The sequence below is a fragment of the Parasteatoda tepidariorum genome, chromosome 1 (assembly GCF_982258835.1).
Source record: "Parasteatoda tepidariorum strain Cologne lab strain chromosome 1, Ptep-v5.0, whole genome shotgun sequence".
NCBI classification, from domain to species: domain Eukaryota; kingdom Metazoa; phylum Arthropoda; class Arachnida; order Araneae; family Theridiidae; genus Parasteatoda; species Parasteatoda tepidariorum.
In genome coordinates, this window is record NC_141755.1 from 107008927 (window position 1) to 107025161 (window position 16235).

Below are 16235 nucleotides of genomic sequence, written 5' to 3' on the forward strand. Positions count from 1 at the left end.
TTTGCCAAATATAAAAGCTGTATAACTAAATATGTATACATGCATTAAAGAGTTAAGTTTCTAAATTAAAAAATTTCTTAAAAATTTGAATTATATTTATTTGAAATGCATGCGAAATTAATATTATTATATAAGTAAAATTTAAACACCTATGTGAATACATAGATTAATAAATATGAATGTTAAATAAAAGTTTATGTATGGGATAAGTATGTTTTAAAGAATTCTAAAAAATTCATGTTGCACTTTCTTATCGAATAAAATAGGAATCTGAGATTTTAAGATAAATTCATATATAACACCTACAAAAATTGTTCCTCTCGCATTTTAAAATGAAAATTAAAAAAAATTTTAAAATAATTTAGCTATTCTATATATTAAAATTCTGGAAACTAAACATAGTATTGACCCTTTTAACATAACACTACACTGCACTATCATAACACTACACATTAACTTAGCATTACACTAGTAACGTTAAGAATAATCTAATATTAATTATCTAATAATAAGGTATCTTAATTTTCTCAAAAAATTAATGCATAAAATTATTGTTAAAAACTATTTAATGATGATGTTGACAAATATAACAAGAAAAAATCCCAAGTCAAAATAAATCTCAGTTTAAACTAAAACTCTGCACATTTAACAATAAGTTAGTAACATAATTTATTCCTATTTAGTAGTTAAAAACTAAAGCTAATGAGAATTAGCAGCAATAATCAGAAAATCTTAAGCAAACAAAGTTTACAATAACTACAAATTTAATCATCAGACTTAATTAAATAAACAGACATTAGTATTGATAAATACAATCTAATTATAGATTAAAAATTACAAAACGTTTTTAAAAACAATGCATGCCTATCCATAACTAAAGAAAAAAATTAGATGTAGATAAAGAATATGTAACAAATTCTAAATAAAATAAGACATTATTATAAACATGAAACAAGAGTTAAAAATATTGACGCTTAAATTTTTATACATCAAAATTAAAGATAACTTGACCATTTTGAAACTTTTTTTATAGCATTTAATGCACTTAACTCGTAAAACCTACTGATACCCCGTATAAAGAAAACTACATAAATTAGGAATAAGTCTCTTAAAAGCGCTAAATAATTTTATTTATGTCAATAAACAATTAAAAATCTTGCCGTCTTAAATTAACATAGGAAATGCCATTTAAATGGATCGTTCAACAGAATGTTTGGAACGGAGATTGGAAGGACGCGTCGTTTGACGTCATGAAATACGTCATCACTGTCCCTGTCTATAAGGCCGCTGAGATCATCAAGGTCTTTTAGTGACGTCACATACTGTGGGGATATGCGATTAGCCGCCAATTTCAAATATTTGTTCTTCATTAAATAGCAGTATCGTTTGCTCGCCGGGTGTGTCGTTTTAAACGATTTCAAAAAAAATATATGTTGCATTATTTTACAGCTTTTAACAATGCACCTTACGTGTGTAGTTCCAAGATGTAAAGGGAATTACAAAAATGGGCCTAAAGTATCCGTATTTAGGTTTCCAAAATGTGAGGAAATTTAAAAAAAATGGATTAATTCCATCAAACGAGACAGTTATCAAATAACCGTAAATAGTCGAGTAAGTGTTATTTAGCATTCATGTTTTAATATTCCTTTTTGCAGACTTAATAATAAGCTTTTTAACTAAATAATGAAATAAGTTGTATTTAAGAATTATATTGCTTAAGGTATTGTTTATTGTTAGCAAAATTTAGAATATGAAACTAGCAATATATTCGTACTTTTGCAAAACTCTTAGACGTGAAATAAAACAAATTTAAACATCATTTGTCGTATTTAAATGTATATATAAACAAATATAAGATGTCATTAAGAGTTAACATTTGTATTATTTAAAAAAAACAGCAAAAAAGCTTTAGTTATACTTTTAAAATAAAGAAAAATTCATAACAATGTGGATTGGCATTTGAAGCTTATTTATTCTTAACGATAGCTTACGATCATGAGTAAAATTTCATAAATATTCATACTTGAAGGCAAAAAAACTCCGATACATTAGATTATATTAATAAAAAAGGAATTTAATTCATTGTTAGCCATTTTAAGTTTTGTATGTTCATGCTAAATATGTTATGAATCTTTGGAATACAGATGAATTGTTTTCGTGTTATCTTATGCTGTTGCCTTACATATTTTTTTTTTACTATTTTATAATTTGTTATTAAATATTGTAATTTAATTTTAATGCGTCACATTACCCAAAGATTGCCAAAAGTGTTGAAAAATAATTTATTGCTTGAATAAAATTTTCAAATAACACTCTGAAAAATATTTATCCTTGACTACAATTTTTATAAATTAATGTGCATTTTTTGACAAAAAGACTGTAATTTTTAAAGCAAAAACGAAAACTTTTTCACGTACATGCTTTTTTGGTGTTTGCATGTTATTTGAATCCTAGTTCTGTTAAGGTAATAGTTTTTTTTTAGTATCAGCCTAATTTACTTTATACAATAGGGCGTTTTGAAAATTATTAAACCTTTCAAAGCATGTTACATGCGTGCATTCGATATATATATATATGTATATTTTTTTTCGGTTTTGCACATAACCGTAGAAATCGTTTTAATAGATTCGATCAGATTTATTGCACAGATTTACGGTAGTAAATATTGTGCTGATAATAATTTTTTAAAATGTTGCTGAAACTTGCAATTTTAAAAATTGGGAAAATTGTATAAAATTTTTTAATTTTTTAAAACATTTGAGCAATATTGTTAATTTTTGAAAATTAATTGATTTTTCATTTGACTATGTGTGTAATGTAAATGAAAAAGTAGTTTCGTTTGCAAAAACAGAAAAAAAGAAAACTAGGTGCTTTGAAGTAAGACTAATATTCAATAAAGATATGCATAAAAATGCTAAAAAAAATTTTCTTCTTCAAATATATTATGTTTTGATAAATTTACGTATAAAGTTAGTATAAATTTTGGTAAATATTAATTACATATATATATAACCCGGACATTTGAATTTTATCCACGAAGCTAACCAACCTAAAAATCTGCCATTACTTGCGAGTGTGTATATTTTGAAAAATAATAAGGAGACAACTTTTTAATTAATATTCAATGTAGTTCGTCCATATTAAAGAATCTTCTCTATTTTCTTAGAATATGTTATTTTTCCCTATAATTATCCAATCAATATTTCCTCCTTGTAATATATTTTTGTACAAATCTGGCAACAAAAAAAATATTATTAAATTATTATGTTATTATTTTCCTTTTAATTTTTTGAACTACCATATAATGATCTATACTAAAACTAAACATAAAACATTCTTTTTTTAAAAAAAAAAAAAATAATTAATAAAATAAAATTTAAATTTAGATTTTTGCAATCTTATGGATAAATAAATTTTGAGTTTGCTCCAGATTATATGTACTATTCTCATTTTATTCCCATTTTTATGTTTATTTTATAAGTCTGGAAGAGTGTATGTAAAATAAAAAATTTTATAAATGTGCCAATAAAACTATTATTTCTTTATTTGTCTCTTTTCTGCCATGATATAACATATTTTTATTTGTCTCGCATCCGTTTCATGATTAAAATGTATCATTTCTTATTTTCAAATATGATTAAATCTAATGTATAATTTCACATTAGAAAATAATAAATTATATACTTAAATAAGGTTTATTCTTTTGATATTAAAAATAGTTATGAGGAATCAAGATTTTAAAATTAAAAGTATAAAATTTCTTATTAAATTTCATTTCTTCATTTCTATTCATTCATTTCTATTGAAAAGCATCAAGAAGTCCTACATGTTCATTTTATAGAATTATAACTTTAAACATATCTTAAAAAGCTAAAAATTCACCACTTACATTTTTTTTAAGTGCTATTAAATTAGCTAAAGCAAAAATATATTACGTGGCTCAAAAGTTTGAAGTATTTACTTTAGTTTTCTCTCAATACAAATCTGAATACCGCGTTATCTTATGCTTCACTAGCCCCTCAGAGGATGACGTCACAAATCTACTGAGAGGCCTTGACTCTCGGTGGCTATGCATTAATGCTCTGATGTAAAAAGAGGGATTTTTCACTCTTGCTTATCTTTTTATTTATTTATTTTTTATGTTTTAATTTTATTAATTTTTTTTTCAATTTGTTTCATGGATTTTTAGATTTCTCAAAATCATAGATGGAGTCCTGAATCTTTCTTGACATTTCAAAAATTTTTCAATGCCACTTTTTTAAAATTTATTATTTTTATAAAATTGTATAAATTTTGATAAAATAGATTTGTAATCATGGGTTTAAAAATTACTATAGGCTCATGCATCAGTAATATCAGAGATCTCTTTTTTAAAACAATTTTTATGAAGGTAGCCCATACTTAAGAGTAAGGGTGCTTGTAAGTTAATCTAAGTAAGTTAGATTAACGCTCGTCCCCCCCCCCCCAAGGCGGATAAGAGTTAATCTAACTTACTTAGAGTTAAATAGTTATATTCACAGTTAGAAATTTTTGAAAATTATTATTTTCAGAAGATAAAACATTGTGCAAAAAAATCATACGTTGTAAAAAAAGAAAGAAAAATTCCTTGCAAAAATTTGCACATAAAGTGGTGATGTGTTACTCGATTTAAAAATTAATTTAAAATTAAGGAAAAATTTCATTCAGGCCGTTGAGCCCAAGTTTAATGTAATTAAAGATTTATTTAATTGCAACTAGATATTTTATAAGAAATTAATTTATATGCGGATCATATTAAATATGTGCGGAAAGGAGTCATAAATTATATATTTTTTTAATTATATATCTCTTAAAGTATAGATTTTTTTGTGTTCTATCAATTAATTTGCTTTATTATTATTATTATTATTATATGTTTATGCGTGTAAAAGTGGCATAGGTGTAAAGATTTCATTGTTACGAAAATAAAACAGATAAAAAGTAATTTAGTTTTTCTTAAATTTTCTATAAAAAATATATTTATCCATAAAAAATTATCTTATAGACCAGGGATGGCGAACCCATGGCACGCGTGCCATTTATGGCACGGGACACAATATTTTGGGCTCTCCACTGATCACAATTGTTGTTACACTATGAATTGTTATTACACAAATGTTATTACGCTATGAAGCATGTGTAACAATTAAATTAAAATTCACAAAAAACAAACAAAATATTAAACAATTATTAATAAAAAAAATAAAAAATTAATGCGAAAAAACAATTAATAACCGTAAAAAACAAGCTAACAAGAAATAACTAGCAAATAAAATCAACAGTCCTGCTTAAACTAACATCTTAGAACCTAATATAAGTTATTGGTCATCTAATCTGCAACAACAGAAGTCACATTGATGTTACTTTCAGTTGAATTACTTGTATAACTGAAACATTGCAAAAGGTATTTTTTTTTCAATGTAAATAAAGAGTTTTGAGTTGATAGTATTTAGTATTATCATTTTCCCAATAATCACGAAGTCAAAATTATTTGACGGCACGTCTATGACCTCATTAAGCAATTTTTTAGAGAAAATGGCACGTTGGTGTATAAAGGTTCGCCACCCCTGTTATAGACGATCCGGAAATTAACACAAAAAAAGATATTAACTCGTTAATTTTAATGCTTTGGAAGGCAATCACTAAAATATACAATTACTTTTAATTATTTTCTGTTGTTAAAACAAGTAATGTAAAAAAAAAAAAAAAAAAATTAAATCAATTTCTACTTAAATCAACAAAGAAACATTTTATTTTAGTTATTATTTATTAAATAATTAAAATTTTTCTCTCATATAAAACAAAAATTATTTAATTAAATTTAATGAATGAATTAATATTTCGATAAACTGTATTAACATCAAGTGTCCTTCACTACAAGTTTAAAAAAAATGTATTTGACCTTGAGTGAATGAATAAAAAATATTTTATTAAAGATTGAAAATGTGAACAAGATAATAGGGAAAGGGTGAACTAATAGAAGGAATTGAATAAAAAACAGAAATATTAAAGTGAACAGCACAGATGAGCGTGGAAGAGATCTTTCAATCCGTAATATTCATTACAATTTACAGCAAAAATCTTTGATACTCGTATCATTTTAAAACTAACAAAGTCTCGTTTATTTTTTTCCTCTATATTCCTCGCCATGAATAAATTTAAAGGAAGGAAATTAAATGTTGCATGGTTAATAGCAATGAAATAACTTCTATAACTTCGAAAAATACGAAAATTCATTTCTCAGAAAAAGAAATAATATTCATAAAATGAATAAATAAAATCATCTCAGAAATTTTATTTATTAAGATATATAAAAACATGTTACATTTTTTTATTTAGAATTTTTTCTTTAACAACAAGAGAAAAAGAGAAACATACACTCAGAAAAATTGATTCAAAATAAAATTTTATGATAGTTTAAATTTCGTACTCTGTATCGCAGCGTACTAGACGCATGACGCGATTTATAAATCGTCGATTTATAGGCTAATTTTTGAAACTGGCTAGAAGCGAAAACCTAAATTTGTAATCCTATTTTATTTTATTTTATAACCGTCGTTGAACAGCCGACCCAAGTTCATGGGTTTACGACTACTAACGTTCAACTCCGTAGCCTTGTAATTTTGAACCAATCCAGAAGACAAGGAAACTCCTGGATCAGTACCCCCAGAGGTATTGATTTGTTGTGGGAACATGGAGGACTTTGAGACTCGACAGATTTAACGTGCATCAGTCACCATTTACTACACGGGGAGTCTTTGGCCGGCGAGGATCGAACCCACGACCTCTTGGATATGGGCCCAGCACCCTACCGACTAGGCTATCCCGGCCCCTTGTAATCCTATTGCTCAAAATATCAATAGATATTCTTAAAAACTATGAACTTATTTAAAATTTTAATTTTTTTAATAATTTTGCAATACAGTTCTTCGCCAAAATATTAGACGTACTCTAAGATTCTATGTAAAATCTTAATTATCAGGTGGTACTATACAGCTTTATTGTTCTTACGCGACTGAAACCGGTTTGCACTTGCTTACGTTCGTGTGTCAGTTGGTTAACAATGTAATGCAATGTGTTAAAAATATATGCAAATGGGAAGTATATAAAAATCTCCTGAATAAAACCCCATTACACGTATATTTAAATATTAAAGTATTGCATATAAACTCGTGCAAAACACGTCATTATTAAAACACTACAGGACTCCAAATAATTTTGTCTAATTATTATAATATACTAATATAATACCTGATATAATAAATATTCTATATTTATGTAATATATCGTCAAATTTATATTATATATCGTCAAATTTATATTATATATCGTCTAATTTCACCAATTGATACACGAACGTAAGCAAGTGCAAAGAGTCGCGTCAAAATCATAAAGCTGTATAGAGTATCACATGATAATTAAGATTTTGTATAGAATCTGATAGTGAATCTAATAATTTGACCGGGGGCTGTACAATAGGTTGAAATTAACTTAAAATTTAGAATAAAAACCATTGCTAACAATTTAACATTCGACCTTTTCTCTGACCACATTCTATTGTGAGGATCAGAAACTTGAGATTTTTGAAGTTAAATCTATACAGCGTGCCATTGAGGAACTTTTGATCTAATGATAGTCCTAGTACTCAATCTTAATGGTTTAAAGAGGTAATCTCAAATGTGCTAATTAATTAGTGCAGACGATGTCCTAAGTTATGAAATCGGACACAAAAAACGCAAGTCATGAATCGGACACAACAATTGTAGTATAAAACTACGATTTTTTTTTTAAGCCAATATTTCATTTCCATCTATTTTAGGAATTGTGAAAGTTATACTATTTGAAAGGATTCGTACTTGCCTGGAAAAAATAAATAACTGGTATCAATTTCGTTACAGAAAAACTAAAAATTTCTTAATATTAGCTTTGACTGTCGCATCAAAATTGCAGATCCGCCACCTTCGGATCTATATATATTTACTTAGAGAAAATAAAATATTCTGGTAGCTGCAAACAAAATATTTAAAATAAAGTATATGAATATTACTGTCACTTTTTAATTTTTTCCAGGTACATTATACGAACCCTCTTTGAGGAAGAAATATGAATTACTTTAAAAAAGTAGAAAAAAACAAATATCACACCAAGTTCTAAGAAAAACAAAATCAATTGGCCGAAAGGGTTTTATTATGTACAAAAAATTTTGGGCGCACAGTGCAACTCAGGATATATATGAATAAATAAGAATAAATATAAGAATAAATATAATAATAAAAATCAACATATATACAAATGTCTTCTCAGACTGCAAGTCTTCTTAGACTGTAAAAAAAAATTAAGAATTAATTATTAATTTTTATTATTACAGAGTAATTTAAATAATATTTACAATAATTATTACTAAACTTTTTTCTAATCTTTATATTCTATTATGCGGTTTGTAAAAAATAAACAAAAAAGCAAAGAATGGTTAAGAACGCTCTAACATGCATGGGATCGAACTTTTAAAGCCTTTAATGATTCATCAGCACTCCTAAATATTTGGAGTTTGAATAATTCCATCAGCCAATCTGGGCTATCAGGAATCTCCGCGTTTACCTTTTTCTCCGCGTTGATTTCCACGATCGTTTTTCGTTAAAATGGGTGATTCAGTTTTAGTTGAAATGAAAACTAAAATCAAAATTACAGTTCCAGGACTTAGAGAAGTCAGCTTCTTATTCGCGAGAAAAAGGAGGTGATATTCAATACGTAAATTTAAATCTGTCAAATATGTTATGCAGGCATTTAAGATGTAATTTATATAATGAGTCATTGGATAAAAGAATTGTACAATCTTTATTAAAAATTTGTATGATTTCCTTAATATGCTGTTTAAATGGTATTGTTGTTATGAAAGAAGTTGCCGCATTAACCCATTTTGTATTGAAATTGTTATTAACGGAGAATATTTTTTCAAATTTTATTTTATTTCATAACCTTCGTTGAACAGCCGATCTAATTTTTAGGTCTACGACTACTAATGTTTAATACCGTATCCTTGTAGTTTTGAACCCAATCTAGAAAACAAAAGAACTCCTGTATCACGTATTGGAAGAAATGTGTCTTCGTGGAGGACTTTTTGAGGGAACTAACCGCATTTGCTTTACCTGGAGAGGAAAACCACGAAAACCTCCCATGGACAGCCTAACGGGAAAGGGAACTGTAACCCACGATCCGTCTACCACTGCGAATATTTTACGTCAGCACTGTGGTCGGTGCAAGCCGGTAGCGGAATTCGTATCAAACAGCTATCGCTGGGTTTCGAACCCGGTTCACCTCGTTGGAAGGCGAGAGCTCTATCCCCTGAGCCATCACGGCTCAATTTTAGGATATTAGAGATTCCCAAAAAACAAAATTATGTGATATTTTAATTTATTAAAACAGATAACAATATGAAGGGGCATTTGAGTTATTTGTCTGCCTATAGTCACTAATAAATTTTCCTTGCATAGCCATTTCCATACTATCGGCATAGATTGCTGTAAGAAAAGTTTATTTGGTTTAGAAGTTTGCCGTTAGAAGTTAATTATAATTTCCCTTCTGTTTCATTGATGAATTAAGTTTCTTACGTAAAGTTTTAATAATAGTTTTCTTTTGCTCTTAATAAAATGCAGTTACAAAGGAAGCTAAAAACGAATTATCTATTTTATTGAAAAATTAAAATAAGACTAATTAAACTTGTGTTCAAACTTAACTTACATGTAAACTAAAATATATTTAAAGTTTACCTATTTTTGGCATACCCTCATTTTCAACCTAAAGGTTGAATCTTTTTTGATATCCGTAAAATTTGCCTTCATTCTCGAAGAAGTTCCAATATTTTTGACCTTTCGGTTTTGGCAAATGGGAATAGAAATCGATCTTCTTTTTGATCATTCCTAAGAAAAAAGAAAAACAAAAGACGTTCAAGGGTATATCTAGTGATACATCTTGGTTATTATTTCAAAAATCAAGTGATTAGTAATTGTATATATAAGTGTTATTCAGTGTTCATTAAGTGTTATTTTAGTACCTAAGAAAAAAATTATTCTTTTTTTTTTAATAAAATTTTTCATGGTATTATTATAGGTACGATACAATATGCAATGCTTAGTAATGTTTAATCAGAACAAAAAAAAATATATTTCATGCTATAAAGTAATTAAATTCTGAAAATCACATCATAATCTCTAATAAATATGTGAAAATCATAAACGCATTAATGAGGGATTTATTTTAATCGAAATCGAGTGAATTAAAATTTGTATCTTAAAATCAAAATTTTTTTTTATCACTAAAAACTTATTAGGAATGTTTGTACAAAGTGAAAGCTGATAAATACTTTTCAATCATAATTTTGAATTTACAATAATTCATTTCTTTAAATGAAAAGGTATTCCGCAACTTTTTTATTGCGTGTAATCAATGTAATTTGATATTGTACAAACAAATCAAACTATACTTGTTTTTCTAAGATGTTCTCCCTTTTTACGGTATAAATCATACTGATAATTTATGTTCAAAAATGTCATGTTCACTAGTTCTGGGTTCATCGCTTTTAGCATACTTTGAATGCTGAATAAATTTTTATTTGCCTAATAAAGAATAAATAAAAAGGAAGTTTTAAATCTAAGTTTTTCAAGGGAAATGAAAATATTAAAATGATTTTTTTTAATCACACTGACAACGAAAAACGTAAAGTACATCACTTTTGAAATACGTGAGGGGAATTTATTGTGGAGACATACTTATTAAGATGGTGATATACTACGTTTTTAACTTTTTATTGAGACCCAAATAGGTAAAAGAAAAACATTTTCTAAAAATTTTATTTGTTTTTATTGTTTTAGTTCATAGAAAACAGTTGGATTCCTGATTGTACATAATATTGGATAAATTATGTTAATGGCGGTTGAAAAAAGAAAAGAAAGAAAACGATTGCAAATTAAATTGTCTTCCAGCACATAGCTGCATCTCAAATTTTATTGCTTTAGCAATGTGGAAAAATTCGGAAATGTGAATTGCTAAAAAAAATTATTTTCTCGATAATATGACGATAAATTTTATTTGTAGTGATCTGAAAACGATTCTCGATTGCGTTATTTTACTTCACCTACAGGAAGTTGAGTGCTTTAGCTAATCGGGAAGGCGGTCATACTTTTAGGTGCATGATTCCATGGCCGATGTTATGACAGCAAGTAAATAAAAACGCAAAAAAAATATTCCAATATTATTAAAATATATTATTATAGTTTTATACTAACTTAAACTAGTTTGAAAATCAACCATATAACCATTATTGTTTTTGTAGGAATTATATATGAAAATAAAATTCGATGTGCAAAACATTAAACTACGAAATAAGTAATGAAGTATTAACAATAATGGAAAAAAAATTAAATTAAATTTAAAATCCAAAACTCACTGCCGAAAGACAAATTCAACAATACGCTGTCCTCGTTGTTGTTATGGCATAAAGCAAGATGGTAAATTCCACTGTCACTCAGTTTATGTTTTTTGAAGGTAATGGTGACAGTATCATTAGCGACAGCAACTTCAAACTTTTTCACTCTCTTCCCTTTTCGGTAGAGTTTCACACTTGAACCAGGAATGATGTCTGGAAAAGAGTTAAAATACTAAATACAGTACTTGAATACTATTAATATTAACATAGGGTGTCTACGAATAACGCCTCCAGTTTTGAACGCAATACAAAATTTAATGAAATAAGAAGACAATGTTTTGTTGCATGTAACAAATCTGAAGGGATTGGATTTATTTCAAACCAGAATGTGGGTGAAAAAAACGTTGGATCTCTTAATGTTATTATTAGAATAACATTAAATTTTTTTCTGGTTAAAACATTTCTCCTGTAAATATTTTAATTATATTTTACAACGAATGATTCTTTTTTTAGGGTATAAATAACGAGATTTATCTCTCTTTTTTATCGCATTAATTCTTAAAAATCATGTAAAACGTTTGTTTTCAATAACTTAAAAAAAAAAACTTTGTATTTTGTTGTTCAAACCTGTAAGTGGAACGTTTCATTGCACTGAAACAAAGAAATATAAAGTGAACAATTCGACTTGAATGCATTTTGTCTAATACATTTTGTTCTAATAAGTTTTCAGAGTTAAATAAATAAATAAAACAAGCTGTCGCAACCAGTATAAATGGTAAGGAAAGTTTAGGGAAACAAAGTGTTTTTATTTTTTCCCATGTATGAAAACATATTTGATATTTAAAAGTAATGTATTTAAAATTGTCCAGCCCATCTCTTGAAATTAAAGAGATTTTAAAACCCTTTCAATTTAAAACAACGTCTCCCTGTAATAATTAAATAGTTTTATTACTACTCTTCACGTTTTTGGGTGCAACTTTCACTTCAGAATGATTTCATCAATTGTGTGAAATTTTGGTACATATACAGTTAAAAAATATACTTTTTTAGTTTTTTCCCTCTAAATTTTAAATATCTCGATTCGAAAAATCTTTATGAAAAAGCTTTCATTTATTTTCAGATTTATGTATAATTGTAGACTAATAAGTTATATTTTATTACCAAGTATCACATTCATTGGACTGTATTACGTTTTAAATAAAAGTTAAATGATACTCAAAAAACTATCTTCATTTTATTCCTATGTTTAGTTTAAAATTAAATATTAGTCATAAATTAAAGGTATGATTATTTGGAAACCAACATGCTTCGAAGAACTAAACTGTATAAAATGTAAAGAGGATCGGTAAGTATGGCTACTTTTTTTTCAGAGATGATCTCCTGAAAATATAATTTGAGTTTCATGTGCGCCACAGTAACCTGATGAATAGCACTTCTGTGTTCGGCATTTAATGATCTCTTTCGGGAGTATGTATTATGTTTTGTAATTGTTTTTATTAATAGATAATGATAAATTTGAATTGCAAGATCAAAAAATTTACATAATTTTTTAAATAAATTTGATATAAAACTAGACTCTCGGCACCAATTTTGACGTAAGTTCCAGTTGTTTTTATCTTCCCTTTTGGTTGTTACCTACAGTTCTTCAGTTCATCAGAAGGCGATATACCCGAAAACTTTAGTACCACTTTGATAACTTTTTTTTATTTAATTTTTTTTTCGTGTTTTCCAATGCCACTTTCAATTACAACAAGTAAATCTGATTTTGAGTTTCTAGAGATTGGTTCTCACAAATTTCCTCAAAACTATACTTGTCGCCATTTTTGAATTAAGTACCAGTTGTTTTATTTTCCCCTATTTGGTTGTTACCAACAGTTTATAAGAAAGCGATATACCAGAATTAAGGTCGAAAAAATTGGAATTGTCAGATATAAAAAATTTTATGGAAGGAGCAAGAAGAGAAATAAAGGAAAAGGAATAAAAACGTGGAAGGGAATATAAAATGTGAGCTCATTCGGTAGAAAAGTATTTGAGTTGTTAAAATTTAAAGAGGCCGCATTTTTAAAATTTCGAATCCTCAAGAACTATTTGACCAATTTCACTCACATTTTGTAATTTGAAGTTGCATTATTAAATAATTTCATAATTATATTTGGATAAACTGAATATCATTAGTTTTATCTATTTTTTACAACTTATTATTGAAAAACTTATACTATTTAAATTATAATAATTAAATTTATAATTGTGTGCAAAACTTTTTCGATGCACTTAAAAAATTCTGGAGATTACACAAAAACAATTCTGGCAAATCGCACACAAAAAAATTAAGGGGATTGGTGTTGAATTTCGTAACTAGAAATACCATTTTGCACTTATTAATTTGAATATTTAAGGTTACCACCGTGAACCATTAAGATTGAGTTCTAGAACTTGAAATCATTAGATTAAAACTTATTCTGGGTGGTCCGCTTTTTTTTTCTACGCTGCACGTTAAGGCGAGTGGAAGTCATTTCTAAATCCATGTCTGTTATGAAAATATTTATTAAAAAAAAATAATGACTACTCACTGCTCAGTTTGATTTCAGCTTTCAGTGGCGCATTAGTGCAACCAGATATTTCTGGTGGATGTATCAAACTATCATCACCACTGTAAGTCTGTTTAATTCCTGATTCCTCCCAGTCATTCCTGTACCACTCCGGTTCTTGTGACTCCACAAATGTGGACACAATACGCGGAGGGTCTTTTACCACAAAATCACTCAGTGACCTTTGGTCACCATGGCCAGATGTTATGCCAATCTCCTGTAATTGAGACCCGTGGGTCTCTTCAATCATACCAGCTGCAGGAAGCAGCTCAGGCATAGTTTTTTTCTTTCTGAGAAAGAACGTAAACCATCCTGATATGCAAATTGCATTCATTAGGCGATTCATTTTCAAAGCTTCACCTTTCAATGCTAATTCAAAGATAAGAATGAATGTTTTAAGAATTTCTTTTTACTTCTTTTATAGTATTGTTGACAATTATATTTCTCTCTAAGAATACTTTTTAATACCGACATTATTGAAACACTCATTACATACGTTTTAAACAATAGCCTTGAACAATCATTCAAGATTTTTTTGATTATTGCAAAACTTATATTTAAATTCTATGTCAACAGCCGTTTGACATTGTTGGAATTTTATATTTATATAAAATACTGATCAATCCATATATATATATATATATATATATATATATATATATTACCACTTTTAGTACCACTTAAAAAACTTTTTTTTCACTTTATTTCATATCCCGTAAACCCTTAATTTCAATTATTCCTATACATTTCCCTTTCAGCAAGGGCAATAAATTTTAATTTATTATATTTTAATGATCACCAATAAATTCTGCGCAGTGGATCTTAATTATTATTACTCAATATCCTAATGAATTTACACATTTATTTATGATTTAAACAGTTAAAGAGTAGTTTAAAAGTTCGTTCGATACTGCTACTTTATACTTCAAGGGGGAATAACTGAGTAAAAATTTAAAAAATGCATTTTTCAATAGTTCTTTTCTATTAAACTTATTGTACCAAAATATTGAATTAAAATTATTTTTGGAATTGATTTTTGTAAAAATGAAAATGTTACAGCATAATATGTCGAGTGCAACGCAGGACGCGCTGTGACATGTATGAATAAATTAACTTGTGAGCTCAGTTGATTAATGCAGGGGTGATTGTGAGCCCCAAGTCAAAATTCCGGAAAATTTCTTGAGTTAAAAAAAAAAAATGAAACAGTTTAAATTGAAAAAATAAAAAAAAATGTAAACAAGTTTTTTTCTTCCTTTTTCTCAATATTTCTTAGTTTACTTAAAATATGTTTAAAACTTTACACATTCCTATGATGAACTGGAGAAGTAATTATAATTTACAAATTTGTCTTTCTTTCTTGAGTTTTATGATTATAACAACGATTTACTGATAAAAAATGAATATTAATCATGAATATGAGCTTATAAAGTATCTCTCTGGCTCTCTCTTACAAACAAAAAAAATAAACTGTGTTTTTAAGTTCCACCTTTGAAAATTTGATCTCCGGAAACTTCCGGATCACTGTTAGCGTAAATTCCGGGAATCCGGATTTTTTCCGGAGCACAATCAGCTCTGTTAATGAATTTGTTTACGCCTATCAAAATATTTTAGTAAGATACTATCATTCTAACTGTTTTATTGAAGTAATTGTTTAAGTTATGTAAGAAAGAGCAAATTCTAATGGTGGACTATTTAGCTGTACCAAATTCTACAGGCAACGAAAACTACCTTCATATTGTCTAAAACAATCAAAACGGAAAATTCGATTTTTTTTTAAAAATTTATGGCTACATCAAGTTATGGGTAATTAAAAAAAAATACTTTCTAAACATTGTATTATCCCAGATAGCAAAATAAGGTTTCTTTTTACTCAGCATAAACCTTTAAACCTATACCTAAAAAGGTTTGTTATGCGGTTTACGTGTAAACCTTCTAACCTTACAACGAGATCTATGACAATCTGATCTATTCTACGCACATTACCCTAATCTAAAACCTTGGAAAACAACTCTTTATATAAAAACCTTAAATCGAGGTTGTCTCAGGGTTTTTAAGCGTAATAAAAAACATTGAATAAGGCTGTCTTAAGGTGAAAATAATCTTAAATTAAGATAATTATAAGGTTTCTTTTCGCAAAGTCTTGTATGCTCAGCTAAAATCCACCTTGTCATGAAATTTTAATGGACAATGTAATTTGATCCTATCTC

General features: G+C 27.4%; 1 protein-coding gene across 1 annotated transcript; it reads right to left on the reverse strand.

The window, feature by feature from the left end:
- Positions 1–8187: 8187 nt before the first annotated feature.
- LOC107443922 (uncharacterized) lies at positions 8188–14638 on the reverse strand. Its single transcript, XM_087150243.1, has 4 exons — positions 14011–14638; positions 11462–11653; positions 9786–9935; positions 8188–8340 (listed from the first exon to the last, which is right to left on the reverse strand). Exons 1-3 carry the CDS (start codon positions 14372–14374, stop codon positions 9814–9816), a joined length of 678 nt encoding a protein of 225 aa, XP_087006369.1. The 5' UTR covers positions 14375–14638; the 3' UTR covers positions 8188–8340; positions 9786–9813.
- Positions 14639–16235: the final 1597 nt, after the last annotated feature.